Here is a 12,567-nt window from a genome sequence, read left to right as displayed (position 1 = left end):
GCCTGACTTTGGTAGGCCCTTAATAAATATTTATTGAATGAATAAATGAACGAAGCTAAAAAGAGTAGAGGTAAAATACCAGTGATTAAAAATAAAATGACCTTACCTAAGTGTCTTTTTATATCCTTAAGTATTAACTTGTATGTTATTTCACTCTGGCATTTTGTTCAATATGAATTATGGAAATAGATTCTTAAGAGCCAGCTGTTTTTTGGTTCCCTGAAAGACATGATGCTAAGTTTGGATTTAAAAAATGAAGCTGGAGTGTGAATCTGAGAAGGGAAAAAAAATGGATTCATATTCCAAAAAGGTCTTTACTATATTGTGACAATAACTCTCTCCTCATTAGGATCCCCAAATTAGCACTGCTAATTGGGATCTGCCCCTAAAAGATGGTGGTGCTTTGGAAATCTGTGGTGGGAGACAGTCCTGAATTTCCTCTCTAAGGGCAGCAGCCCTGCTAGGCTTAGACAAACAGTGTGTGTAGCATATCCTCCCTCCTTCCTTCCCTGTTCCCTGCCTCTCCACCCCCCCCCCCCCACTAGCTTCTGCTCAATCTGTTAGCCCTGCAGCAGCAGTTAATTGGCAGGTATAATTCCCATGTAGGGCAAGGCTGGTACTGGAGGATTAGGATAGTAGCTGTCATGGGTAAGTGGTTTCTAGCCTAGGAGACAGAAATGTAGTGTGGGACCAGGCCTTCTGTTAGGGGACAAGGGAAAAAGAGATCGCCTTGTAAAAATGACACATGGAAGACTACAAGTCTAGGAGTTATTTTCTCACTGCCACCAAGGTCCCGTTTGATGAAAAACAAGTGATGTTTGCCCCCATAAAGTCACGTGGACTTGTAAAATATTATTGTCCTTTTTGTGCTACATCACCAGCATTCATCTTTCTGAAATCTCCCTCTGGTTTCTGACGTTGAGCTATTGGAGATACTGCTGTGGTCGATGACTAAGACTGATAATTCAGTTTTACTCCAGCATTGGAGGGAAATTAAAGGAGGGAAGGCCAAACCCTGAGAGGCCAAGATTTGGGGCATCCTGTGAGAGCTGTATCAACTCTAATATGTTTTTTTTTTCTATAGGTTGGGCAAAATGTTAGGTAAGGGAAGGAAAAGAAGTGGAGATTGGGGTTACTTGAAAATGATTTAACCCTTCCTAAAAATTGCAATTACTTAGTGAAATCCTCGTAGTACATTGGGTACATTGTGCCTGCTGATAGTAACAACAATAAGAGTTTAGGTTAATATAGCGTCCTCTAGTTGGTAAAACAGTTAATGTACCTCATCTCTTTAGGTCATCTCCCTGACCTTGAAAGAGACAGGTATATTTTTGCCCTCCCTCTCTTCCTACCTGTCTTCCTTCCTCCATTACATCTTCACTGGGCACTTGCTGTGTGCCAGGCACTGTGATGGGCACTGGAGAGTCAATAGTGAATAAGTGGACATGGGCCACCAAAAGGGATGTTTACTCTGGTTTGGGGTTGGAGAGATTGGGCCAGATCCTGCCAGACTTTTCCATATCTGGGTCATGAGAAAGATTTAGAATTTTATTCTGAATGCCAAGTGGATGAATTCAAGAAAGACTCCTAAGGTCAGTTGGACTTGGTGACAGCTTGAGGATTATATTCAGCAAAGTAACATTGCCACATGGCTAGTAAGTAGTGAAGCTCCACTCTGAGTCCTGACTGACCCAGGGCACTGAGTTTAGTTTGTAAAGATTCTCTTTAAGCTGTAGATACTGGGGATGGGGTGGGAGTCCAATAGAGGCCCTCAGTGGTCAGGGGTCATTGATAAAATCTAAGAAATCTTATCATGCCCAAAACGAATTTATAGATAACTCCTACTTAAAACCCAATATATTGACACTGAAATTTAATAAAGTAATAGCTAACACTTTGGAGTACTTAACACAGTTAGGGATGGTTCATTGCTTTCCAAAAGGATCTGTTTCTGGTTCTCTTAATAGCATGGTTTTTAAAAAACCTTATTACTTTTAGGTGTGAGTTGTGGTCAGTGGTCACAAAAGCTGTGATGCCAGGAGTTGAGTGTTGGAGAGGCAGAGAGTGTTGTAGCATGTGACTTTAACCTCAAAAAGAAACAGAAGAGAAAACGTTCCTGAAATTTTAGTGTAGATTTTTTTTTTGGGGGGGGGATGATTCTGTTTTCAAAAATTCATTTTATTTACCTTTGTAGTTATTATTCCAGTGTTTGAAATAGGAAAACTGTATGGTCTCCTAGTTTTTATGCCTCTCCTGAGTGTGGTTACTAAATTCTTGATGCTATATCAGGCCTGCAAGTACCTCTCTGATTTCCTTCTCAGCAGCTAATAAGAACCCGAAACAGTAATGTGTAAGAAACTCAAGCAGTGACTGTTGGTAATTAACTATCTTTCTTATGGTATGGGCTGTACAAAAATAAGCCATGCATTGGATTTGGCCTATGGTCAGAAGTTTGCTGATCCTTGGCATGCAGAAAAGATTGAGGTCCACTGTCACTGACTCAGGTGTTGACCTTGAACAAGTTCTTTTAAACTTGGGTATTATCTCTACAACAAGGAGAAGGATGGATAAATAGTAAATAATCCTTATCTAATATTGTTGCTTAGTACATACTATCCAGTATGCTCAAGAAATATTTGTTGAATGAGCTAATCTTTAAAACCTTAAATGGAGCTTCCTGAGTTAGTTGTGAGACAGTGATATAACATAGCATGTGGTCTAGATACTTAACCTTATTTCTAGTGAGAAGATAAAGTACTGTACTGTATATTTAACCCAGAAAGGTAAGTGGCAAATGGCTAAGAGCCATGGAAAAGAAGTAGTGATTAGTGAATAAGAAATCCCTTTGGACTAAAATTGTTGCTGTTTGTTCCCTTTATACCAGGAGGAACCACTAGATGAGAGCTCAGTGAAGAAAATGATCCTTACATTTGAAAAAAGATCATACAAAAACCAAGAGTTGCGGATCAAGTTTCCAGACAATCCAGAAAAGTAAGGCTCTGTCTTGCTAATACCCTCTTTCCTCCTATGCGTTAAGTTTGTTGTTTGTTGTTTTTGTTTTGTTTTTCGTTTGTTTTGCTTGCGTTGGTTTTTGGGCTTTATGTCAGGAGTCCCACAATGACCCACGTGTTAGGGAAATCACTGGAAAGACTCATAGGGCTCAGAGTCATGGTACTCGGGGCCAGATAACAGGATCAGGAAGAGAGAAAGGTCAGACAGAGTCTGGAGAAATTCATGTCTAGGCTCCCTGTCTTTTCTCTGACTGGGTTACATGCAGACATGTTCCTTTCTCCCAACAGTGAAATGCATTAACATGTGTGCAGTGTTTCTGTCCAGGGAAGCACATTTGAGACCTAAGAGTCCAGGATATATTTATTGAGGACAAGTTATATAGGCCTTCTCTGTCATCAATGACTATCAAAATTCTGTACTCCCAGGAGGAAAGCAGATGTTAAGTGCTGCTCCAGTTGGGCAAAACACCGTTACCACTTAGGGGACCTTTCAAAAGCCAAGTACCAGACTAGGACTATTCTAAAGGTCAAGTCTGCTATGTTAACTCTTTTCTGCGTTATTCTTCTCAAGGTGCAGAGAAAACTGACCATGCCTGTCATTAATGATAGATTTTCTGTTGAGAAAATGTCAAGGGCTTTTCGGTTTGACAGATATGGGTGTGACTCCCATGTGACCTTGAATAAGTCACTTTTCCTTTCTTAGTTAGCCTCAGATGTCTCATTTGTACAAAGAAATCATACCGCCTGCACAGGATTGTTGTGAAGATTCGGTGAACATGATGGCAGGTATTTAGCTCGGTGGCTGGCTGGCACACAATAAGTGCTCATGAAATGATAGTCTATGTGCTTGCTGCCTCCACCAGCACCTCTGTGTCCTGTGAGATGCTGTTGTGAAGAATCTGGTATTTTTCATTTCATCTTGACAGGACTGACATGGGAAGATCACCCGTCATGTGGGTGTAGAATATGTACAGTATGATTTAGATAGGGGGAAAAATGAATTCTAACTAAAGGGATTTTCATATTTATACAGATTTTAATGTTCTAAATCTCTCTTCCTTCCCTGTCTTTCTGCCTCCCAGGACATACACTTTTAATGAATCTTAATAGGCCCAAGGCCCCTAGGCAATTAAGAGTTGAATAGTACAGTCTTTGTACTCCAGTTTATAGGTTACTAGGGAGACTGTCTATAAATGCAGGGTAGAAGGAAATATACTTTAAAAGAGATACAAGCAGAGCACCGTGGGAGCATAGGGAAAGAAACCATGAATACCAACCTCAATACCAGGCTATTGAGGGCTTCACAGAAGAGGTGGTATTTGAACTGGGCCTTGAAGAATGATTTTTATTTTAATAGGCAGAAAAGAACATGGGAAAGCCTGTCAGGCAGTGTGATTAGTATGAACAAAGGCACAGAGGTATCAGAGAATATAGAGTCCTCACAGCAACCTAGTGAGGCTAATGTGATTCATTATGTCCTCTCTGTGTTGTAGATGAGGAGGTATGGAGAGAGGAGAACCTGGTTACTAGACCCACCCAGGCCACGGTCCTCTTTAATAGGAGGAGTAGCTCAGTCAGAGCTCAGCCTTCCCAACGCCAGAGTCCTATCAGTTTTGATAGGACTGATCAGTCCTAACCTCTACCAGATTATAGCACTGTGTCTGTGTCTATGGATGTGTGTGTGTGTGTGTGTGTGTGCGCGTGTGTGTGTTTTGATTATACAAATAAGACACAAATAGACTGTCATTATAAAAAACAACAGTGCAAAAGTGAAGGAAAAGATGAAAGTTCTCTTTCATTGCACAGACCTCCTTTCCATTCCACTACCTGGAGATAGTCTCTGTGAGTATTCTTTTAGATTATTTTCTATACATATATTTATATATGTAATTTTCCCCCCTACCTAAATCATACTGTACCTATTCTGAACCTTTTTTTTAAGATTTTATTTATTTGACAGAGAGAGAGCAAGCTGGGTGGGACAGAGGGGGAGAAGAGGGAAGGGCAGAGGGAGACAGAAGCAGACTCCCTGCCAAGCAGGGAGCCTGACATGGAGCTCCATCCAATTACCCTGGGATCATAACCTGAGCCACAGGCAGACCTGGAACTGACTGAGCCATCCAGGCGCCCCATATTCTGAACCTTGATGATTTTACTTACATAACAGAAGATCTTTCTATGCAGGTTTACCTTATTTTTTGTGACTGGTATGGAGTGTTTCATGATGTGGAGATATCATGATTTTTTTTACTATTTTTCAAATTTGATTATTTTAAATATTGACTTTTATGAACAATGCTCCAGTGAACCTCCATGTACATTTGTCTTAATGTACATTATTTCTGTGGGATAGATACCTAAGTGTTGAATTCTCCAATTGAAGGGGATGTGTTTTATGTATGTATGTATGTATGTATGTATGTATGTATGTATTTTTTGAAGGGGATGTATTTTAAACTTTGATAGCTACTGCCAAATTCCCTACTGTGGCAGGTCTCTTTCCCTAAAATCTTGCTCACAGTGAATGTAATCAGTCTTTAACATCTTTGTCATTTGTTTTAGCGTTATTTCTTTACTCAGTTTTCCTTCATTATACTCTTTGTATCTTTTAGGAGATAGACTGTGTCTTATTTGTCTCTGTTTATAGTACCTAGCATAGTACCTGCCATACTGTAGGTGCTCAGTAAACACGAGAGATCTTCTATAGTTGAGGTCATCCTTATTACATTCCCATTGCTTAGAACCTGAGGATACATTATGAGGAAGCTATGCTGTAGGTTGCTAACCCTAGAAATTTAAGAACCACGGTACTTTTTGGAAAGCCAATATTGCCTTTGTCTGCTTGTTGTAGGTATTCTGCCAGTTTATTTTTTATTTTATTTATTTTTTATTTATTCATTCATGAGAGACACACAGAGAGAGAGAGGCAGAGACACAGGCAGAGGGAGAAGCAGGCTCCATGCAGGGAGCCCCATGCAGGACTCGATCCGGGACTCCAGGATCACGCCCTGGGCCGAAGGCGGCGCTAAACCGCTGAGCCACCCAGGCATCAGTAGGCTGCCCTGCTTCTGCCAGTTTAGAGCAGTGAGTTTCTCTGGGTTATATTCACCATCTACATCTTAGGTACCACAGATGCTCCAGTGTTACAATTTGTTTATTTATTTTATAGATTTTACTTATTTATTTGAGAGGGAGAGAGAGAATGGGAGGGAAAGCCCAGAGGGAGAGTGAGAGGGAGAAGCAGACTCCCTGCTGTGCTGAGCCTGATGCAGGGCTTGATCCCAGGACCCTGAGATCATGACCTGAGCTGAAGGCAAACGCTTAACTGACTGAGCCACTGGGTGCCCCCAGTGTTACAATTTATAAAGTGGCTTTAAGAAAATGTTATTTTATTTATTTATTTGAGAGAGAGAGAAGAGAAAGAGTACGAGTGGGGGGGGGCGGAGAGGGGAGAGGGAGAAACAGATTCCCCACTGAGCAGGGAGCCCAATGTGGGGCTTGATCCCAAGACCCTGAGATCATGACCTGAGCTGAAAGCAGAGCTTAACTGACTGAGCCACCCAGGCACCCTGAAAATGTTATTTTATTAAAAAAAAACATAAACAGTTTTCCATCCAAATTTATACACTGTTTTAATTTTTAAGTCATAACATTTGAAACTTGAAATTATGCATAAAGAACATTTTTTTTCATATCCAAAAGCAGTTAGGAAACTACATTGTGTTTTAACCTTGAGTTCTTGAATTCTTACTGTTGCGGTGTCTTTTATAATTCTCTAGCCAGCGAGGTGCAATTAAGATGAAAATTGCTAGAGCATATTTGAATGAAACTTTCCGGTTGAGATCAGAAACGTTCAAATTTATTTTCCCATATATGCAATTGTCATTTTGATTGCATACCCAAAAATGCCTCTCTTCATTTGGCTGCATTTCAGATTCAATTGATGGTTCTCCTTTATGCAGCGTCTACTTTGCACTGTGTGATCATTCTCCCAAACATCACACTGAGTAGAGTGTGTTTCTCCCCTCCTTCTCTTCATTTTTGTAGGGGTGGAATTACTTAGTGTAGTGGTTCTCAAACTTTTTAGTCACAGGATCCCTTTGCACTCTTAAATTATTGAGTACCCCAAAATGCTTATCTTAGGAAATTTTAGAATATACAAAAACACATTTCATTAGCCCTCAGAACACATTTCATTAGCCCTCAGGACAATGAAAGCATATGTTGTGCAGCCCTCTGGAAAACTCTACTGTATGCCGCTGAGAGAATGAGAGTGAAAAAGGCAGATGATGTCTTGGATTTACTATAAAAATAGTTTTGATCATATACACACCTGAAAGGGTCTCTGGCCACCTCCTGCACCACTCTGGGATCATGGGACCATACTTTGAGAATTGCTGATCTGTGTGGGTGGAAGAAATGTCATGCTTCCTATGCATTGATAGCTGGTTTTATGATTGCAGGAGTTTGGTTTATCAAACTCATTGGTTTCTGTTGCTTTTATGGTATTTTTTGACTTCACTGGTCATTTGCTAATATTCACTCTTGTGGTTGAAGGAGAACATCCTGCTGGTCTGAAACAAATGCACATGGGCAGACGAGCAGAATATTCTCTGTCAGGCCAGATGGAATCGATGACCCCGCTTCAGCCTGGGTTACTGTTTTAATATGTTGCTCTCTTGCTTTCCCATTGACCTCTAACTTGATCCTTTCTTCCAGCTGTGTGTCAGCTGTTGCTAAAGGTACACCTAATCCCTAGACAGTCAGTCCTCTACAAATATTGTTGTGTGTGCTTTAAATGAGTAGGCTTATTCTTAGCAAAAAGAGAAGAAAATTTTCTTTGTTACAGCAGAGCAGACTTGAGGGTACCTAGATATATTGAGCACCTGTTATGTGCCAGCTGTTTTAGGCACATTATAGTTATTATCTCTTTTAATCTTCACTATAATTCAGCTAGGAAGTTTAAGGAAGTTGAAGTTTAGAGATAGGTTAGTTAATAATCTCCATCTCCCTTGTCCAGACTAGGGCCCTGTGCTTTGTGTTCTAATAACAGTTTTCTTGGGCAACACTGGAATTCTTATGATTAATTGCATTGAATAAATTTTTAGATCTGTTCCTTGCTAGAAGCTCCACGAGAACAGTGAAGACAGCTGGGATGGTTTTGTTATTTGTTATATCCACAGTACTTAACACAGTGACTGGCACCTAGTACATGCCCCCTGTGAATGCTTGTTGACACCCTGCTCTTGGTTACACAGCCTGTAAATGTGGCTGGGAATGTGATCCAGGTCAGCCTCATTCCCACGTCCAGGCATTTCCCACTCTAGCTTATTGTTTGTGTAACACTGGATCCCAGTGGTATTTTTGTGAGGCTTCCCTGCTCACAATTGACAAAAGTTGCTTGTTTTGGTAATTTTATGACTTTCTAACTTAAAAACACTGGGTTAAAACTACATAGTTGGAAGAAGAATTTCCATGTTGGAAGGGACTGAAAGGTACAGTCCTCCTGCTTGAGTTTCTTTCATGTCACCCTGTATTAATTATCCCCAGTGACAAAGATCTAACTTTACAAAGAAACCTGTTTTGTCTTTGGCAGCTCTGACTCATAAGATTTCAACGTGGAATGAAAAAGAATTTCAGCACATTCTCTCATGAGAGGATGTCTAGACTCCTTATAATCTCAGTTGCTTCCCCAAATTAGTTTCCATAACCCTCCTAAATAAAGTATGGTTCCTATAACAGATGTCAGAGACCTTAAGGGTCATCTGATCTGCATGATACATTGGCTCATCTTCTTCTAAGCATGGTAAAACCACAGCAGCTTTTGTGGCAGCTACTTTCCTATGCTCCCTCCTTTGGCAAGTACCTGCTAGATTTTGGTGGTGGACCAGGGAGTGTGCCTGGTGCTGGGTGTCTCCATCCTGGCAGGACTGTCTCATGGTCTGATTTGTATTGCAGTTACAATTGACTAAAACCATCCAGTCCCTTCTACACATGTGCTCTTACTAAACTGTATCTTTCTCACCCTATGCTGTTTGTACCTGACTTTATGGTTCAGTGCAGTGTTCAGTGTGGATCCTGGGTTATTTTCCTCCTGTTAGATTTGGCCCATCATTATTGCTTGTCAGGAATCAGGAACATTTTTCTTTTTTTTTTTTTTAAATATTTTATTTATTTATTCATGAGAAATACAGAGAGAGAGAGGCAGAGACACAGGCAGAGGGAGAAGAGGCTCCATGTAGGGAGCCGGACTTGGGACTCGATCCTAGGTCTCCAGGATCAGGCCCTGGATCATTGGCGACTGAAGGTGGTGCTAAACCACTGAGCCACCTCGGCCGCCCTTGTCAGGAACTTTCTGGATGGATTCTGTCAGCTGCTGTGTTCACTGTTTGTATAAGCTTTGTGTTATATGACATTTGTTAACTTTGCCGTTTATGTATCTTCACTCAAGTTGTTCATCAAAACAGGCCTAAGGGGTGTCTGGCTCACTCAGTCTGAAAAGCAGGCAACTCTTGATCTTGGGGTTGTGAGTTTGAGCCCCACACTGGGTGTAGAAATTACTTAAAGATAAAATCTTTAAAAAACAAAAAACAGGCCTAAGGATGGAGCCATGCAGGATACCAGCAGAGGCTTCTCTCCATTCATCCATTGATTATACCCCAAGTCCCCAAATCTTCCTTGTACGCATTGTGACTTGGTTTGTTTAGTACTATTTAGTGCCCTTGCCAGTGCTTCCCGATGAACTGTAGAAATCTTTTGTCAAGTTACTCCCTACATGTTAGATTTTTTAAAAAGTACTCATGTAGGGCAAATAAACCCTAGAGATTTGCTGAGCCTTTTAGGTTCAAAGCTTATACAAATCTACTGCCCCAATATCTGAATTCTACACCAGACCTTCCAAGTCATGATTCTGATTTGGCTTGCACACTTTAGGTGATAGGGAATCTAGTGATCTAAAAGGCGTATTAGAAGGAGCCTTAAAGGGGATCCCTGGGTGGCGCAGCGGTTTAGCGCCTGCCTTTGGCCCAGGGCGCGATCCTGGAGACCCGGGATCGAGTCCCACGTCGGGCTCCCAGTGTATGGAGCCTGCTTCTCCCTCTGCCTATGTCTCTGCCTCTCTCTCTCTCACTGTGTGCCTATCATAAATAAAACAAACAAAAAAAAAATTTAAAAAAAAATAAAAAAAAAGAAAAAAAAAGAAAATATTAGAAGGAGCCTTAAAAAAACTAGTGTGGAGGAGAATCCTGAGAAGGATAATTTTGAAATTAGGATACTAAGCAGGTGAGAGCAGATAAGGAAGGATTAGAAAAGAAGAACAACAGAATGTTGTGTGGTAACAGAGGTAAAATATACTGTGATAATGTGGAAGTGTGGTCCTGGCTGAGGAATTTGCAAACAAATGAGTGAAATGGAGTGAAAAGCCCGTAAAAGGATTAGAGCATACATTAAAATTTAGTGTATGATAGAGGCGGTATTTCTTTAGATCTGTGGGAAAAGGATAGATTATGGTATTGGGACAACTGGCCAAACATTTGCAGAAAATAAAGTTACATCTTTGCCCTGTATCATATGCTAAAATATATCTATTTACTTACCCCTAAACATTTAAATATATATAAACATTGAAGTAGTATATCACAAAATATATTTGATCTTAGCATAGGAAAAACCTTACTCGGGTACATGTAAAATAGAGTTCATAAAGGCAAAGATTTGGCTACTTAGACTTTTAAAAACTTTTTTATTTTATTTTTTTTTATTTTTATTTAAAAATTTTTTTTTTTTTTTATTTATGATAGTCACACAGAGAGAGAGAGAGAGAGAGAGGCAGAGACACGGGCAGAGGGAGAAGCAGGCTCCATGCACCGGGAGCCCGATGTGGGATTCGATCCTGGGTCTCCAGGATCGCACCCTGGGCCAAAGGCAGGTGCCAAACCGCTGCGCCACCCAGGGATCCCGACTTTTAAAAACTTTTATGTTAAAAAGCACAATGTACACATTAAAGGGCAAATTTTTTTTTGCTGCTTTATTTTTTTTACAATGATGGCAGAGATTAATTTCCTTAATATATAAAGTGCTTATAAATCAATAAATAAGATGAGCACCCTGATATAAAAATGGTCAAAGAAACACAAATAACTAGTAACATTAACAGAGTTTTAACTTAGTATCAGAATTGCAAAATAAAAAATAAATTATATTTCTCATCTCAAATTGGAGGAGATTTTAAATAATATTGGTTTTGAGGGCGGGGATAGGCACTGCTGGTACCTCTCTGACAAGCTATAGCAAAATTTGTTAAGTTATCCTAACACAATAATTATGAATACATATGTCTTAGTGTCCTTTTGTTATAAGGGAAAAGATTGGAAACCATCTGAATGATAAAGAGGGATTGGTAAAATAAATTATGATAGAGCCACACAAGGGAACTCCATGTAGCTTTTTAAAGTGTATTATTTAGAATAGAAATTTCAGATGGGCTAAATCTACACCCACTCTGGGATCGATTAGTGATTTTTTTCTTGGAACACTATTGAGAAGAATTCTGAAGCCATGTCTGGCTCACCAGGGGAGTGTGCTGGGTCTGATGAGGGACTTTGCTGTGGGAGGAGGACTGGCAGCAGCGGCTGATACTGGCTTTTCCTGTTGTCAAAGAATGCTTAATGATAGGGAAATTGTTCAGCCTATGTTAACAACAGTGGCAAAAATTGAATATAGAACTATATACTATGTAGGCTACTTTTTAGGGATGGGGATGGGGTGAGGAGGAACGCTGTGAGTTGAGAAAAATTACTTAAACCTACCAGAATATTATCAGCGGTTATTTCTGGTCATTGAGATAATGGAGGATTTGTTTATTTTTTTTGAAAGCTTGTTTTTTTTTTTCCTCCAGTTTTCTATAAAAATTGGCATTTTATAATTAGAAAAAATCATATACAAATGTTATGATTAAAAGCAGTAATGGGGAAAAAACAATGGTAAGGATATGGTCTGAAACACAGGCGTGTTTTATTTTTTAAAAGATTGATTGGGGAAAAAAAAAAAAAAAAAAAGATTGATTGGGATCCCTGGGTGGCGCAGCGGTCTCTCTCTCTCTATCATAAATCAGTCAATCAATCAATCTTTTATTTTTTTTTTAATTTTTTTTTAATTTTTATTTACTTAGGATAGTCACACAGAGAGAGAGGCAGAGACACAGGCAGAGGGAGAAGCAGGCTCCATGCACCGGGAGCCCGATGTGGGATTCGATCCCGGGTCTCCAGGATCGCGCCCTGGGCCAAAGGCAGGCTCTAAACCTTTGAGCCACCCAGGGATCCCCCACAAGTCTCCAGATTTTCCTCTTTGTGTAATCCAGATTTCTGGAGAGGTGGTATTTGCCCAGCCCCTCAGCATCTGAATGAGGCATGTATAACTTTAAGAGTCCCTGCTTATGTTCTTTTTCTTTAAGTTAAAGTATCCTGATAAAATTAAATTGAGGCCTTTTGATTAAGCAGGCATCTGTGGGTATGGAGACAAAGATATGTTTCTGCCTTTAAGGAGCTTACATTCTTTT

At 40.1% G+C, this 12,567-nt stretch overlaps 1 protein-coding gene across 2 annotated transcripts in view; it reads left to right on the top strand.

Moving 5' to 3' along the window:
* CTNNBL1 (catenin beta like 1) overlaps window positions 1-12,567 on the top strand; it is a 162,454-nt gene that overhangs the window by 30,468 nt on the left and 119,419 nt on the right. For both annotated transcript variants that reach the window (XM_055302188.1, XM_055302183.1), the window contains exon 3: window positions 2,885-2,991. In XM_055302188.1, the coding sequence (XP_055158163.1) occupies window positions 2,885-2,991 (107 nt within the window). The remainder of the gene's footprint in view (window positions 1-2,884; window positions 2,992-12,567) is intronic.

Source organism: Nyctereutes procyonoides, unplaced genomic scaffold (assembly GCF_905146905.1).
Source record: "Nyctereutes procyonoides isolate TBG_1078 unplaced genomic scaffold, NYPRO_anot_genome, whole genome shotgun sequence".
In the NCBI taxonomy this organism is placed as follows: Eukaryota; Metazoa; Chordata; class Mammalia; order Carnivora; family Canidae; genus Nyctereutes; species Nyctereutes procyonoides.
Note: the sequence above shows the minus strand (reverse complement) of the source record. Positions and strands in the feature narration are given on the sequence as shown.